At 40.7% G+C, this 14,029-nt stretch overlaps 1 protein-coding gene across 1 annotated transcript; it reads left to right on the plus strand.

The window, feature by feature from the left end:
• Nucleotides 1–1,615: 1,615 nt before the first annotated feature.
• irx4a (iroquois homeobox 4a) lies at nt 1,616–10,803 on the plus strand. Its single transcript, XM_045711849.1, is given in 6 exon segments — nt 1,616–1,962; nt 2,508–2,759; nt 4,591–4,697; nt 6,792–6,837; nt 6,839–7,091; nt 10,001–10,803. Coding segments are annotated over 6 exon segments (1,374 nt in total). The 5' UTR covers nt 1,616–1,917; the 3' UTR covers nt 10,672–10,803.
• The last annotated feature ends 3,226 nt before the right edge of the window (nt 10,804–14,029 follow it).

The following is a 14,029-nucleotide window of genomic DNA, read 5'->3' on the forward strand; positions in this document are numbered from 1 at the left end:
TGTGTGTGTGCCAAAAACCTCCAGTTTCTCAAATCAACGGAAACATGTCGTCAAAACCAAGTGATGTAAAATTTGCCCCAAAATGACCTAAAGCCCAATATTTTGTTTAATATGTATTTAGTCTTGGCTTGTTTTATCCAGTTGATTTCGTTGAGATTCAAATGTATTTTGTAATGAATTTGAACAATGACTTTGTTTTTTTATTAAACGCCGCCAAAAAAGTTTGAATAATTATGTTTGAATAATTATGTTTGAATAATTAAGTTTGAATAATTAAGTGTGGCTTCTGGTGTCATTTACAGTTTAATGCAAATGAAAAGTCCTGTCAGGTCGGTGTCGTCCTCTGACCTGACGCTCATGTTCCCGGTAAATGTTAAATGTGACTGTTTTGGTCTGAGGAGGTGTCACACTAATTCAATTGATCGACAGAACGCTCTGTTTATAAACTCTACAAGAAACTTGCCTCATTCAGTCTTAACTTAATTTGAGCACAGGTTCTTTCATCTGTAGATGCGCGGTAATTATGCTGTGGGTAGCCTATGATATTGTGTTGGCGGGTCTCGAGGTAGCCATCCATCACCCTTCTCGAGCTGTCACCCAGGGCTTGGCGTTCCAGCTGGGAACAGAGGAGAACATCATCATTAATTTGAGTGTGACCCCGCGGGCTATTCACATGTCTGAACCCAGGCTTCTCTAAGCAAGTCAGCACACCATGGAACCCGTCTCTGTCCGCTGCCCCACCCAGCTGAGACCCAGACCCAACCCGGCCCCAGAGCAGACCCAGCCCGGCCCCAGAGCAGACCCAGCCCGGCCTTAAAGTAGAACCAGACCCACATCACACACCCAGCCCGCTGACACTCCACACATTAAAGTTATTGGAGAAACGACTTCGAGCTTTAGGCTGGGAAATTAACGGAGAGCAAACTCCGACTCTGTCATTTTGCCAAGAGGAGAATAACACGAGAGGGAAATTGTGGAAGTGTGATACCATTTTTCTTCTTCTTCAGAGATTGAACGTACATTTGAACGTTTTATGAAGATGAAGTTGAACGTAATTGCAGTGGTATTTATCGTAATCAATGTTAATTGGTGTCATCCAAATAATGACCAAATCTCAAGGGAACCAAGTGAAGATGGGGCCATGATGAGATCAAATAACACGTTAAAGTTCACTAGATTTATTTGTATTATTGGCAAAGATGTTAAAATACTACAAATCTCCCGTGTTTGTTTGGTGAACTATCCACATTGAAATAGTCTCCATATGTATATGTTTATTAATGGGCTATATAATTACTAACGGGATTAATTATAATTACAATCAGACATGTTCCTCCTGGTTCACATGTTTAATTGCACCTATTAGATATACATCGAGATAAGAAATGGTATATTTAAAATCATGGGTTCATTGATTGATTGAATTTCAATCCGGTTAAATGTCACCAAGTCTTTGTCCCGCTCCCTATTACTGGTTCGATGTTTCTCACCAGAAATGCGTGTTGAAGTTTCAGTCTAGACTGAGTGGCTTCTTCTGACGTCAGAGGCACTGGTGTTTAAAACAACCTGCATCTGGGCGGACGTGTTTTATAATACTTTCTTTTTTTTATATAAAGCAAAATATGTATTTCTGACATCAAAGTCATCAATCTGGACAAATATATTTCACTGTCTTAATTCATTTGCACATTAGAAGAGTTAAAAAGACCAGGGGAAAAGAGAGGGCGCATTTTGGAGAGTCGTTTTTGGGGGCATTTTAACAAATTAAACATGGTAGTGTGGCTCGCCCTATAAGCCTCCAGCCCTACTGCATGTGCTTACCAATCAATTGGTACATTGAAACAGTGCAAGGCTACGTTACTATAGCGAGGAGACCTGAAGGCTCGCTTTATCTCCGCATATTGGGACCTCTCCACAATGTCATATCCACAATTCGGATATCCCTACTCGTCTGCACCACAAGTAAGTTACCTTCTTCGCTTATCAACTGAATATTCGGTCAGATTTCATCACTATTGATTCTTACATTGATTAAATGTTGATCATGTGATTCACTTTCAACAAGAAAGGAGACAGCATTGTATCTTTAATGCACTGTATCGGAATTGTATTATGTTACCGTAAAGGGCTCGTGATACCTGCTCTTTGAACGGTAACGGTAAGGAGGGTAACCAGGACCAGGCGCAGTCCGACCTATCGTGAAGTGATTTTTGCCAGATAATAACCTCGGAACGTGTGCCATGTTTTTCATCTGATATCCCACATGCCGACCTGTTTTGTGGACGTGCGGTGCTGTTGTGTCGGGGGCTGGATAGAAAACCCAACTGGTGTCTTTTTGGCAATCATCCATAACATGTCTTTTGGGGATCTGGAAACATTTTACATATTTTAATTATAAAGGGTTGTTTTGCAATTAGCCTAAACATCAATACCACATATTCACGGTATTCTTTAATAAAATTGCCCACTGTACGTTGTAAATAAATTGTTATGTTCTTGCATTTCAGTTCCTCATGACAACCAACTCTTTGACAACTTGCTGCGAGTCAAGCGGCAGAAGCAGCGCTGACTCCAGGGTGACCGCCTCCGCCCAGACGCCGGTCTACTGCCCAGTGTACGAGAGCCGGTTGTTGGCCACCGCCAGGCACGAGCTGAGCTCCGCAGCTGCTCTGGGGATGTATGGGAACCCGTACACCGGGAGTCAAGGCTATGGAAATTACGTTACTTATGGAACCGACGCGTCCGCTTTCTACTCGCTGGTATGGTTACTATAATATAGTATGATATCGTAATAATTCTACTCATCTCTCTATGGCAGTGACGCTGTATCTATAGCATGTAACCTATAGTCACAGAGCTGTATCTATATAGCATATAGCCTACAGTCACAGAGCTGTATCTATATATAGCCTACAGTCACAGAGCTGTATATATATAGCATATAGCCTACAGTCACAGAGCTGTATCTATATATAGCCTACAGTCACAGAGCTGTATATATATAGCATATAGCCTACAGTCACAGAGCTGTATATATATAGCATATAGTCTACAGTCACAGAGCTGTATCTATATAGCATATAGCCTACAGTCACAGAGCTGTATCTATATAGCATATAGCCTACAGTCACAGAGCTGTATATATATAGCATACAGCCTACAGTCACAGAGCTGTATCTATATAGCATATAGCCTACAGTCACAGAGTTGTATCTATATAGCATATAGCCTACAGTCACAGAGCTGTATCTATATAGCATATAGCCTACAGTCACAGAGCTGTATATATAGCATATAGCCTACAGTCACAGAGCTGTATATATAGCATATAGTCTACAGTCACAGAGCTGTATCTATATAGCATTTAGCCTACAGTCACAGAGCTGTATCTATATAGCATATAGCCTACAGTCACAGAGCTGTATATATATAGCATATAGCCTACAGTCACAGAGCTGTATATATATAGCATATAGTCTACAGTCACAGAGCTGTATATATATATAGCATATAGCCTACAGTCACAGAGCTGTATATATATAGCATATAGCCTACAGTCACAGAGCTGTATCTATATAGCATATAGCCTACAGTCACAGAGCTGTATCTATAGCATATAGCCTACAGTCACAGAGCTGTATATATATAGCATATAGCCTACAGTCACAGAGCTGTATCTATATAGCATATAGCCTACAGTCACAGAGCTGTATCTATAGCATATAGCCTACAGTCACAGGACGCCGCTTTACGCACACGGTCTGACTGTTCTTGATGCACAAAACCTGTCTTCACGGTGAAACAACTGCAGGCTATGACTGAATAGCCAAGTGCAACTTTTAATGAAAATGTTGAGTTTGGCAAGTGAAAGTGTCAGGTGAAAATATGTACTGTAAACTGCAATATGACACCTATGTTAAGAATGGATTTTTTTTAATGTTACTACAACTTATACTGCAGTGTGCTCGATTATGTATCTGTCATTGTTTCCCTGTATTCATTAGTTAGAATGCCTACAATAACACAGATATAACTTGACTTTGCTATTGAACACCATGTTTAGTTACTGTTATTGTGTTTGTGTTGAAATGGGAACACTAGACTTTATGAGTGAAATTATTAAAAACAGTATACATGTTATTAAGAAACAGTATACATGTTATTAAGAAACAGTATACATGTTATTAAGAAACAGTATACATGTTATTAAGAAACAGTATACATGTTAATAAGAAACAGTATACATGTTAATAAGAAACACTATACATGTTAATAAGAAACAGTATACATGTTAATAAGAAACAGTATACATGTTATTAAGAAACAGTATACATGTTATTAAGAAACAGTATACATGTTATTAAGAAACAGTATACATGTTAATAAGAAACAGTATACATGTTATTAAGAAACAGTATACATGTTATTAAGAAACAGTATACATGTTAATAAGAAACAGTATACATGTTAATAAGAAACAGTATACATGTTATTAAGAAACAGTATACATGTTATTATATATATAAGTATAACAGTCCATTAATGTCAATAGTGTCACGTTTTCCTGACTGACAGTCTGTCTTGTTGCAGGGGACATTCGATACCAAAGATGCAACAGTGCCCGCGCATGCAGGGATAACCCAGGCTACAGCTTACTACCCCATTGACCCCACTCTGGGACATTATCAATACGACAGGTATGGTTACTATAATAATATTAATAATATAATAGTAATAATAATAACTGTGTACCTTACACTTGCACAGTACTAATATGACAGGTATGGTTATTATAATAATATTAATAATAATCATAGAAATCATAATATTCACCATAATAATCATAATCATAATAATAACAATAATGATAACAGTAATAATAATAGCAATCATAGTAATAATAATAACAATCATAATAATAATAAATAGTATTATTAATAATAATACAAATAATAATGATGATAATAATATTCATAATAGTAATAATAATATAGGGATAATATAATGTTGTATATTATAATAATAGTAATAATAATATAGGGATAATATAATGTTGTATATTATAATAATAGTAATAATAATATAGGGATAATATAATGTTGTATATTATAATAATAATAATAATATAGTGGTAATATAATATAATGTTGTATATTATAATAATAATAATATAGTGGTAATATAATATAATGTTGTACATTATAACAATAATAATAATAATATAGTGGTAATATAATATAATGTTGTACATTATAATAATAATAATATAGTGGTAATATAATATAATGATGTACTATCTGTGTGATCCTACTCTGCACAGTACCAATATGAGTTAGCAACATTACACACATAATAATGTTCTGTCAAATGGAAGCCCATTTCCCAATCCTTCATATGTGTGTTCACTGACACGAGTCACCTTACCTCTAAATTAACAACTATTAGAAAAAACCCTGTCTATTACAGTACTGGCTTCCATATGGTCTCGAATATCATGCCTGATCAAATTCATAGGATTAGTTGATGAGTTGCCAAACTCGAAACTGTTCTTATTGAAGTGTATAATAGGCTTACATGAACTCCACTAGAGAAGTTGGATATAGTTATATCCCTGGGCTTAGCCTCAAGGAGAACCCAGAGTGCTGAATATTACACTAATGCTTTAGGCCCTTTCACCTGGGGCTGCATCATTACACTCAATCAGACAATTCTCCAGTCTGTTTTCCCCAGTCTTCTGGGTGGAGAGAAAGCTAAGCTAGCCTAGCGGTGCCCTGTGTTTACTCACCTAACAGTCAGTCTTCTGGGTGGAGAGAAAGCTAAGCTAGCCTAGCGGTGCCCTGTGTTTACTCACCTAGCAGTCAGTCTCTGAATGGAGAGACAGCTAAGCTAGCCTAGCGCTGCCCTGTGTTTACTCACCTAGCAGTCAGTCTTCTGGATGGATAGAAAGCTAAGCTAGCTTAGCGGTGCCCTGTGTTTACTCACCTAGCAGTCAGTCTCTGAATGGAGAGACAGCTAAGCTAGCCTAGTGCTGCCCTGTGTTTACTCACCTAGCAGTCAGTCTTCTGGATGGAGAGAAAGCTAAGCTAGCTTAGCGCTGCCCTGTGTTTACTCACCTAACAGTCAGTTTTCTGGATGGAGAAAGCTAAGCTAGCTTAGCGGTGCCCTGTGTTTACTCACCTAGCAGTCAGTCTTCTGGATGGAGAGACAGCTAGCCTAGCGGTGCCCTGTGTTTACTCACCTAGCAGTCAGTCTTCTGGATGGAGAGAAAGCTAAGCTAGCTTAGCGGTGCCCTGTGTTTACTCACCTAGCAGTCAGTCTTCTGGATGGAGAGAAAGCTAAGCTAGCTTAGCGGTGCCCTGTGTTTACTCACCTAGCAGTCAGTCTTCTGGATGGAGAGACAGCTAAGCTAGCTTAGCGCTGCCCTGTGTTTACTCACCTAACAGTCAGTCTTCTGGATGGAGAGACAGCTAAGCTAGCCTAGCGGTGCCCTGTGTTTACTCACCTAGCAGTCAGCCTTCTAGATGGATAGACAGCTAGCCTAGCGCTGCCCTGTGTTTACTCACCTAGCAGGGCTTGAGCTCACTCATATAGGGGCATTATTCTTTTGCAAAAGCTCCCCGGAGGTATGTTGGGCTGCAGTGTACTGCTGGATGAATCAACACTATGCATTTCTAATGGACAGGACACAATGAGTTGTTATCTTGCCTCTCTTCTGCTACAGGACCCTATATATAGATATATAGGCCTACTGTTACAAAGAGACATTGTTGTAACAACATCTTCACTACTAGATATGGCTGTATGGACGGAGGGACCAGGAGGAAGAACGCCACCCGGGGAGACAACCAGCACCCTGAAGGCCTGGCTACAGGAGCACAGGAAGAACCCTTACCCCACTAAGGGAGAGAAGATCATGTTGGCCATCATTACTAAGATGACCCTGACGCAGGTATCCACCTGGTTCGCCAACGCCAGGAGGAGGTTGAAGAAGGAGAACAAGATGACGTGGCCTCCGAGGAACAAGGGTTCTGATGAGAAGAGATATGATGAGGATGACGAGGAGAACATCAACAGTGAGAACAACGATGATGGTCAGTCCTGGTTCTTTATGTAACACACTAACAGGTGAATAGTCCTGGTTCTTTATGTAACACATTAACAGGTGAATAGTCCTGGTTCTTTATGTAACACACTAACAGGTGAATAGTCCTGGTTCTTTATGTAACACACTAACAGGTGAATAGTCCTGGTTCTTTATGTAACACACTAACAGGTGAATAGTCCTGGTTCTTTATGTAACACACTAACAGGTGAATAGTCCTGGTTCTTTATGTAACACACTAACAGGTGAATAGTCCTGGTTCTTTATGTAACACACTAACAGGTGAATAGTCCTGGTTCTTTATGTAACACACTAACAGGTGAATAGTCCTGGTTCTTTATGTAACACACTAACAGGTGAATAGTCCTGGTTCTTTATGTAACACACTAACAGGTGAATAGTCCTGGTTCTTTATGTAACACACTAACAGGTGAATAGTCCTGGTTCTTTATGTAACACACTAACAGGTGAATAGTCCTGGTTCTTTATGTAACACACTAACAGGTGAATAGTCCTGGTTCTTTATGTAACACACTAACAGGTGAATAGTCCTGGTTCTTTATGTAACACACTAACAGGTGAATAGTCCTGGTTCTTTATGTAACACACTAACAGGTGAATAGTCCTGGTTCTTTATGTAACACACTAACAGGTGAATAGTCCTGGTTCTTTATGTAACACACTAACAGGTGAATAGTCCTGGTTCTTTATGTAACACACTAACAGGTGAATAGTCCTGGTTCTTTATGTAACACACTAACAGGTGAATAGTCCTGGTTCTTTATGTAACACATTAACAGGTGAATAGTCCTGGTTCTTTATGTAACACACTAACAGGTGAATAGTCCTGGTTCTTTATGTAACACACTAACAGGTGAATAGTCCTGGTTCTTTATGTAACACACTAACAGGTGAATAGTCCTGGTTCTTTATGTAACACACTAACAGGTGAATAGTCCTGGTTCTTTATGTAACACACTAACAGGTGAATAGTCCTGGTTCTTTATGTAACACACTAACAGGTGAATAGTCCTGGTTCTTTATGTAACACACTAACAGGTGAATAGTCCTGGTTCTTTATGTAACACACTAACAGGTGAATAGTCCTGGTTCTTTATGTAACACACTAACAGGTGAATAGTCCTGGTTCTTTATGTAACACACTAACAGGTGAATAGTCCTGGTTCTTTATGTAACACACTAACAGGTGAATAGTCCTGGTTCTTTATGTAACACACTAACAGGTGAATAGTCCTGGTTCTTTATGTAACACACTAACAGGTGAATAGTCCTGGTTCTTTATGTAACACACTAACAGGTGAATAGTCCTGGTTCTTTATGTAACACACTAACAGGTGAATAGTCCTGGTTCTTTATGTAACACACTAACAGGTGAATAGTCCTGGTTCTTTATGTAACACACTAACAGGTGAATAGTCCTGGTTCTTTATGTAACACACTAACAGGTGAATAGTCCTGGTTCTTTATGTAACACACTAACAGGTGAATAGTCCTGGTTCTTTATGTAACACACTAACAGGTGAATAGTCCTGGTTCTTTATGTAACACACTAACAGGTGAATAGTCCTGGTTCTTTATGTAACACACTAACAGGTGAATAGTCCTGGTTCTTTATGTAACACACTAACAGGTGAATAGTCCTGGTTCTTTATGTAACACACTAACAGGTGAATAGTCCTGGTTCTTTTTATCAAGGCAAGTCATTTAAGAACAAATTCTTATTTACAATGACGGGGATTCGATCTAGCAACCTTTCGGTTACTTGTCCAGCACTCTAACCATTAGGCTACCTGCCGCTCCTACACTCTAACCACTAGGCTACCTGCCGCCCCTCCACTCTAACCACTAGGCTATCTGCCGCCCCTCCACTCTAACCACTAGGCTACCTGCCGCCCCTCCACTCTAACCACTAGGCTACCTGGCGCCCCTCCACTCTAACCACTAGGCTACCTGCCGCCCCTCCACTCTAACCACTAGGCTACCTGCCGGCCCTACACTCTAACCACTAGGCTACCTGCCGGCCCTCCACTCTAACCACTAGGCTACCTGCCGCCCCTCCACTCTAACCACTAGGCTACCTGCCGCCCCTCCACTCTAACCACTAGGCTACCTGCCGCCCCTCCACTCTAACCACTAGGCTACCTGCCGCCCTCCGCTCTAACCACTAGGCTACCTGCCGCCCCTACACTCTAACCACTAGGCTACCTGCCTCCCCTCCACTCTAACCACTAGGCTACCTGCCGCCCCTACACTCTAACCACTAGGCTACCTGCCTCCCCTCCACTCTAACCACTAGGCTACCTGCCGCCCCTACACTCTAACCACTAGGCTACCTGCCTCCCCTCCACTCTAACCACTAGGCTACCTGCCGCCCCTCCGCTCTAACCACTAGGGTACCTGCTGCCCCTCCGCTCTAACCACTAGGCTACCTGCTGCCCCTCCACTCTAACCACTAGGCTACCTGCTGCCCTTTATGCATCACATTAACAGTGGAATAGTCCTTTACCAGAGGAAGTATGAACCTAAATGTATCATGGAAATGGCCTAATGGCCGAATGGAAATGAAACAACTTTGGGCTGCTTTAGGATGTTTTTTAGATACATTAAAAAGTGAACTCAAAAGCTTGAATGCCCCAGATACACATTCATCTAGTTACCACAATGTTACCATGTTATTACCCAGTTATTCTGCTGTAATGCAAAGTGCTATGAAACTGCATGGACTTCTACCTCAACTTCTTTGAATAGGCATATCTGCTAGGCCAAAGCTCCTTTCAATAATGTGATGCTAAATGCTTAAATTACATTAACAGTGATACTTTTATTAGAGTTTGATTCCCCTCTTATCGCTGATGTCTCATGTCTGTTCATTTCCAGAGAAAGATAAAGATCTCGCGCTGAGTGACCTGGACGACTTCGACCTGATAGAATCAGAGAGCTCGGAGTGCGAGCTCAAACACCGGTACCTCATGAACACTCACATGACGACAACTGACTGTTCGGACGAGCATCTGAAGGACACATCTTTAAAGATCAGCATACCCGTGTCCCTGGGCGGGGAGCAGCAGCTCAGTAAAACCTCACCAGACGGCTGCAACAGCCGGCAGGGGAAAGCTTGTTACCAACAACAGATACTGGACGGCAAACCACGGATATGGTCGTTGGCCCAGACGGCCACGTCTCTGAACCAGGCGGAGTACCCGTCCTGTATGTTGAGATGTCAGCCTCAGCCGGGCCTGCCCGCCTCTCCGGCCGTCTCCTCCCCTATCACGGTTCTAGACAGACGGCAGGACTCTCCCGTTACAACTCTCAGAAACTGGGTGGATGGGGTTTTCCACGACCCGTTGTTCAGACACAGTACTTTGAACCAGGCCCTTACCAACACCACGGTCTCATGGACCACGACCACCAAGGGTTCGATACTAGAGACGGACGCTCTGGAACGTTCTGTTGGGAGCGTCAAAGGACTTCCGTCTCTACAGCACCAAGACTCCACGAAGGACAATATGAATTTCCCTAAACCTGTCAACAAACACTTCTGCTCTTAACACACCAAACCTGCTATAGTTTATTATTCTGTGGGGGTTACTTTTTTTGTTGTTGCAAGGATATATTTACGTAATTATATTGGCATTTCACTGGTGAAACTTCCAAACAGGATTCGTTTGAGCGTATTGCTATTTCGTTAAAAAGCACGTAGGCCTGCCTACAATCTACTGTATCTAAATGTATAACTGACAGTTAACATTATAAATATGTTTTTTTTTTTACGTTATTATTTTTCTTATAGCATGCAGATGTTAATAATTTCTATTAAACATTCTTTAAAAAGCAGCCGTCATTAATCGATGGTTTGTGAGTATCACTGATGAAAGAAAAAGTCACAAATCACCAGTTCTCCTAAAATTGAAGGAGTTTCAAGTTTGTTCACAAATAAAACGTCGGTTTCTGATGAGATTGTGGTCAGATTGCGTCAATGCTGGTCGCTGTCCAATGTCCTGAAATTATAGGCTATAACGTTTTCGAATTTGCGATAACAAAATGATCTTTGCGTCTTCGTGGCCTTATCTTTAGCTTATCCTATCTTTTCATTTGCTTTTGTCGCCGTTAAGAGATCGTCCGAAGTAGAGAAATATAATGTTTACCATATCTTTCTAGCAAGTGTTGCTTTATAGGCCTATTCACAGGGACCTATTTCTTCAAACACGCAGAATTCAAGCCAATAATGACTGACAGTACATAAAACGTTATGTTTTTTAAAGCTGTTAAATCTATAATCATAAATGTAGTTTTTGAGTCAGTCAACGTCTCCTCTCTCACAGTGACAGGGGGTTGGGAGAGGGAGAGAGAGAGAGAGAGAGAGAGAGAGAGCCTTCAACATTAATACCAGCGGGCGGGAGATGTGGCTTATTACTCCGCCATAAACAGCCTATAATTGGGATATATTGCTTCATAGCTCTGTCAGACTATCGATCTCCACTCCTCCTGATAATATGATGGAGACATCTAAACATGATCTTTGATCTCTGATCCAGCTGGAAGAGGGCTCACTTATTCCATGTGGCCGCTAATATTGGCAACAGCCGAGATCATCTGGAGTCAAGTTTTCATCCAGACACGAACCCCTCCATGCTGAGTGCTCTCAGCCGCCTGCTGAAGGGCTTTACCAGAAGACACGTCTTGGAGTGAAAAGGGCAACGGAACCTGAATTAGTTGTTCTAGATAAAAGGGCAAAAATAAAGAGTGGAGGGTACTTGACAGTAATGGCCTGTGTGAGATCCTGGGGGACAGCGGGCCTGAGAGGGGAAGAACCCCTCAGAGAGAAAGCTGCTCCGAGAGAGATGAGGCGTTTTAATGTGAAGCCAAACGATTGAGATCTTCCCTGGAACAAGGAGAACAGAGCTGCCGGCTGGACAAAGTATTTATCCCGTCTGGATGTTTTTATTTGTTCTGCCAGACCAGTTTTACCTCCAGCACCATATTGATACTGTAGCAGGATAGAGAAGTTGACGTTATACCGAAACACAACAGGCCTTTACAATTCAATAGCAACTGAAATACAAGAGACAGCAATGTGACTTGGTGGTAACATTTAACAAGCATGTTATTCATTTTATTTTAGGGACTAAAACAGGTATGATGTCTTCATTTCAATGAGCACATGGGAAACAAGATGCTTTCGAGATTTGTGTCAAATATAAAATAAAAAATAGGCTACAGATTTTACAATTGGTCACCGATAAACTGAAAGATCAATTCATATTTGTAAGATAATAATATTGAGGACAATTCTACTGATCTTTTTCACCAAAGTGGCTATTTCCCTTTTCTATTTCAGCAGAAAGAGAGAGAGAGAGGGAGAGAGAGGGAAATGTTTTTTAACAGGCAGACCAAATCATTCATCCGTAGCGAATTCAAACACACAGAGGAGCGGAGGGTAAATTAGCAGCGCTGCTTTCTACATAGAGACCAAATAAAAGTGTAATCAGCGACGCGTTGCTTTTCATTAAGCGGGTTTGACAGGAGCATATTCCGCTTCGACAGGGGAGCAGGACCCAGGAAATAAACTACTGTCAGACTCAGAGTCATAAGATAATTCCTTCAGCTCCATTAACAACTCTTAGCCGCAGGAAACGGGCTCCCAGAAAACATCTCCAAATCTAAAAGCTTTATCGACCTGCAGCCCTCTGCTGATGGTTCCGAGAGGCTTTTTCAACTTAAGGGACGTCGCCGTCCAGCAGAGGTAATAGACTTTGACACAACGCATTAACTGGGAAATAAGACGGAGGAGAAGAGCAGCCCCAGTTAAACGACACTTAAACGTTACCTATTAGAGGTTTAAAACTTAAATAAGATGTAAGCCCAAGGTGCCTCCAGACACACATTATAATCAAATAGCTTATCATCGAATGTAGAAATTATTAGGGACAAATAAGAGCAGACATATACCGTAGGTCTGTCTAACGTCTGAGGAACACAAGTAAGCAAACGGTCCTTTTAGAAATATTATATTGTGGATGTTTGAAATAATGTATTTCTTATCTATAGTGTAATTACAGTTGAGACCACAATGTCAAGGATAATTTGTAGACAACATAAATGACGGACCAGGAGATTTATTCACTTAATTTGAGGATCAACTGATTCCCTGACGCTGTGGTGTATAACTGAAACAAATAGGACCCGTCTGTTTCTTATAGCTGTATAATATGCTGTATGTGTATGAATAGAGTACAAATAAAAACAGATCGGACGATGTATTATTAATGATGAAAATGTTTCAAAATATTCTCAGGATTCAGGAAATTTGGTCCAGAAGTGTTTGCGCCAACACACTGTCTCCCCAGAGAACACAGATCACATTAATACGACAGTCATAAATATATTTACACATCATTACACTCGCAATAATGAGTGTGTTTCTGTATAGCACTTTGTGACATCGGCTGATGTAAAAAGGGCTTTATAAATTCATTTGATTGATTGATTGATTGCTACTTTAATTTACCTTTTAATCTATTAATTCGATTTTCTGGAATTAAGTGTGCAAAAAGGGGTTTGAGAAAATATTTAATGAAGAGGAAGACTGCGAGACTTTTTTGTTGAAAGTATGTTCACCTGAAACGTGTCTTTATTCCAACTGCTGCAAAAAACACACACAGATCATCACAATAAACACATTCCAAAGGCCCAGAGGTGAATAATCAGAGCCCCCAAATACTTCCTCCACTTCGACTGTCCTCCATGAGTTGGTCAAAATGTTCCTTATTTAGAGATGGCGAGAGAATGAACTGGAAAGAGATATTAGCTGCTTATAGGGTTAGATATGAGATGGTTAGATATGGGATGGTTATAGGGTTAGATATGAGATGGTTAGATATCAGATGGTTAGATATGAGATGGTTA

Source organism: Salmo salar, unplaced genomic scaffold (assembly GCF_905237065.1).
Source record: "Salmo salar unplaced genomic scaffold, Ssal_v3.1, whole genome shotgun sequence".
Classification (NCBI taxonomy): Eukaryota; Metazoa; Chordata; class Actinopteri; order Salmoniformes; family Salmonidae; genus Salmo; species Salmo salar.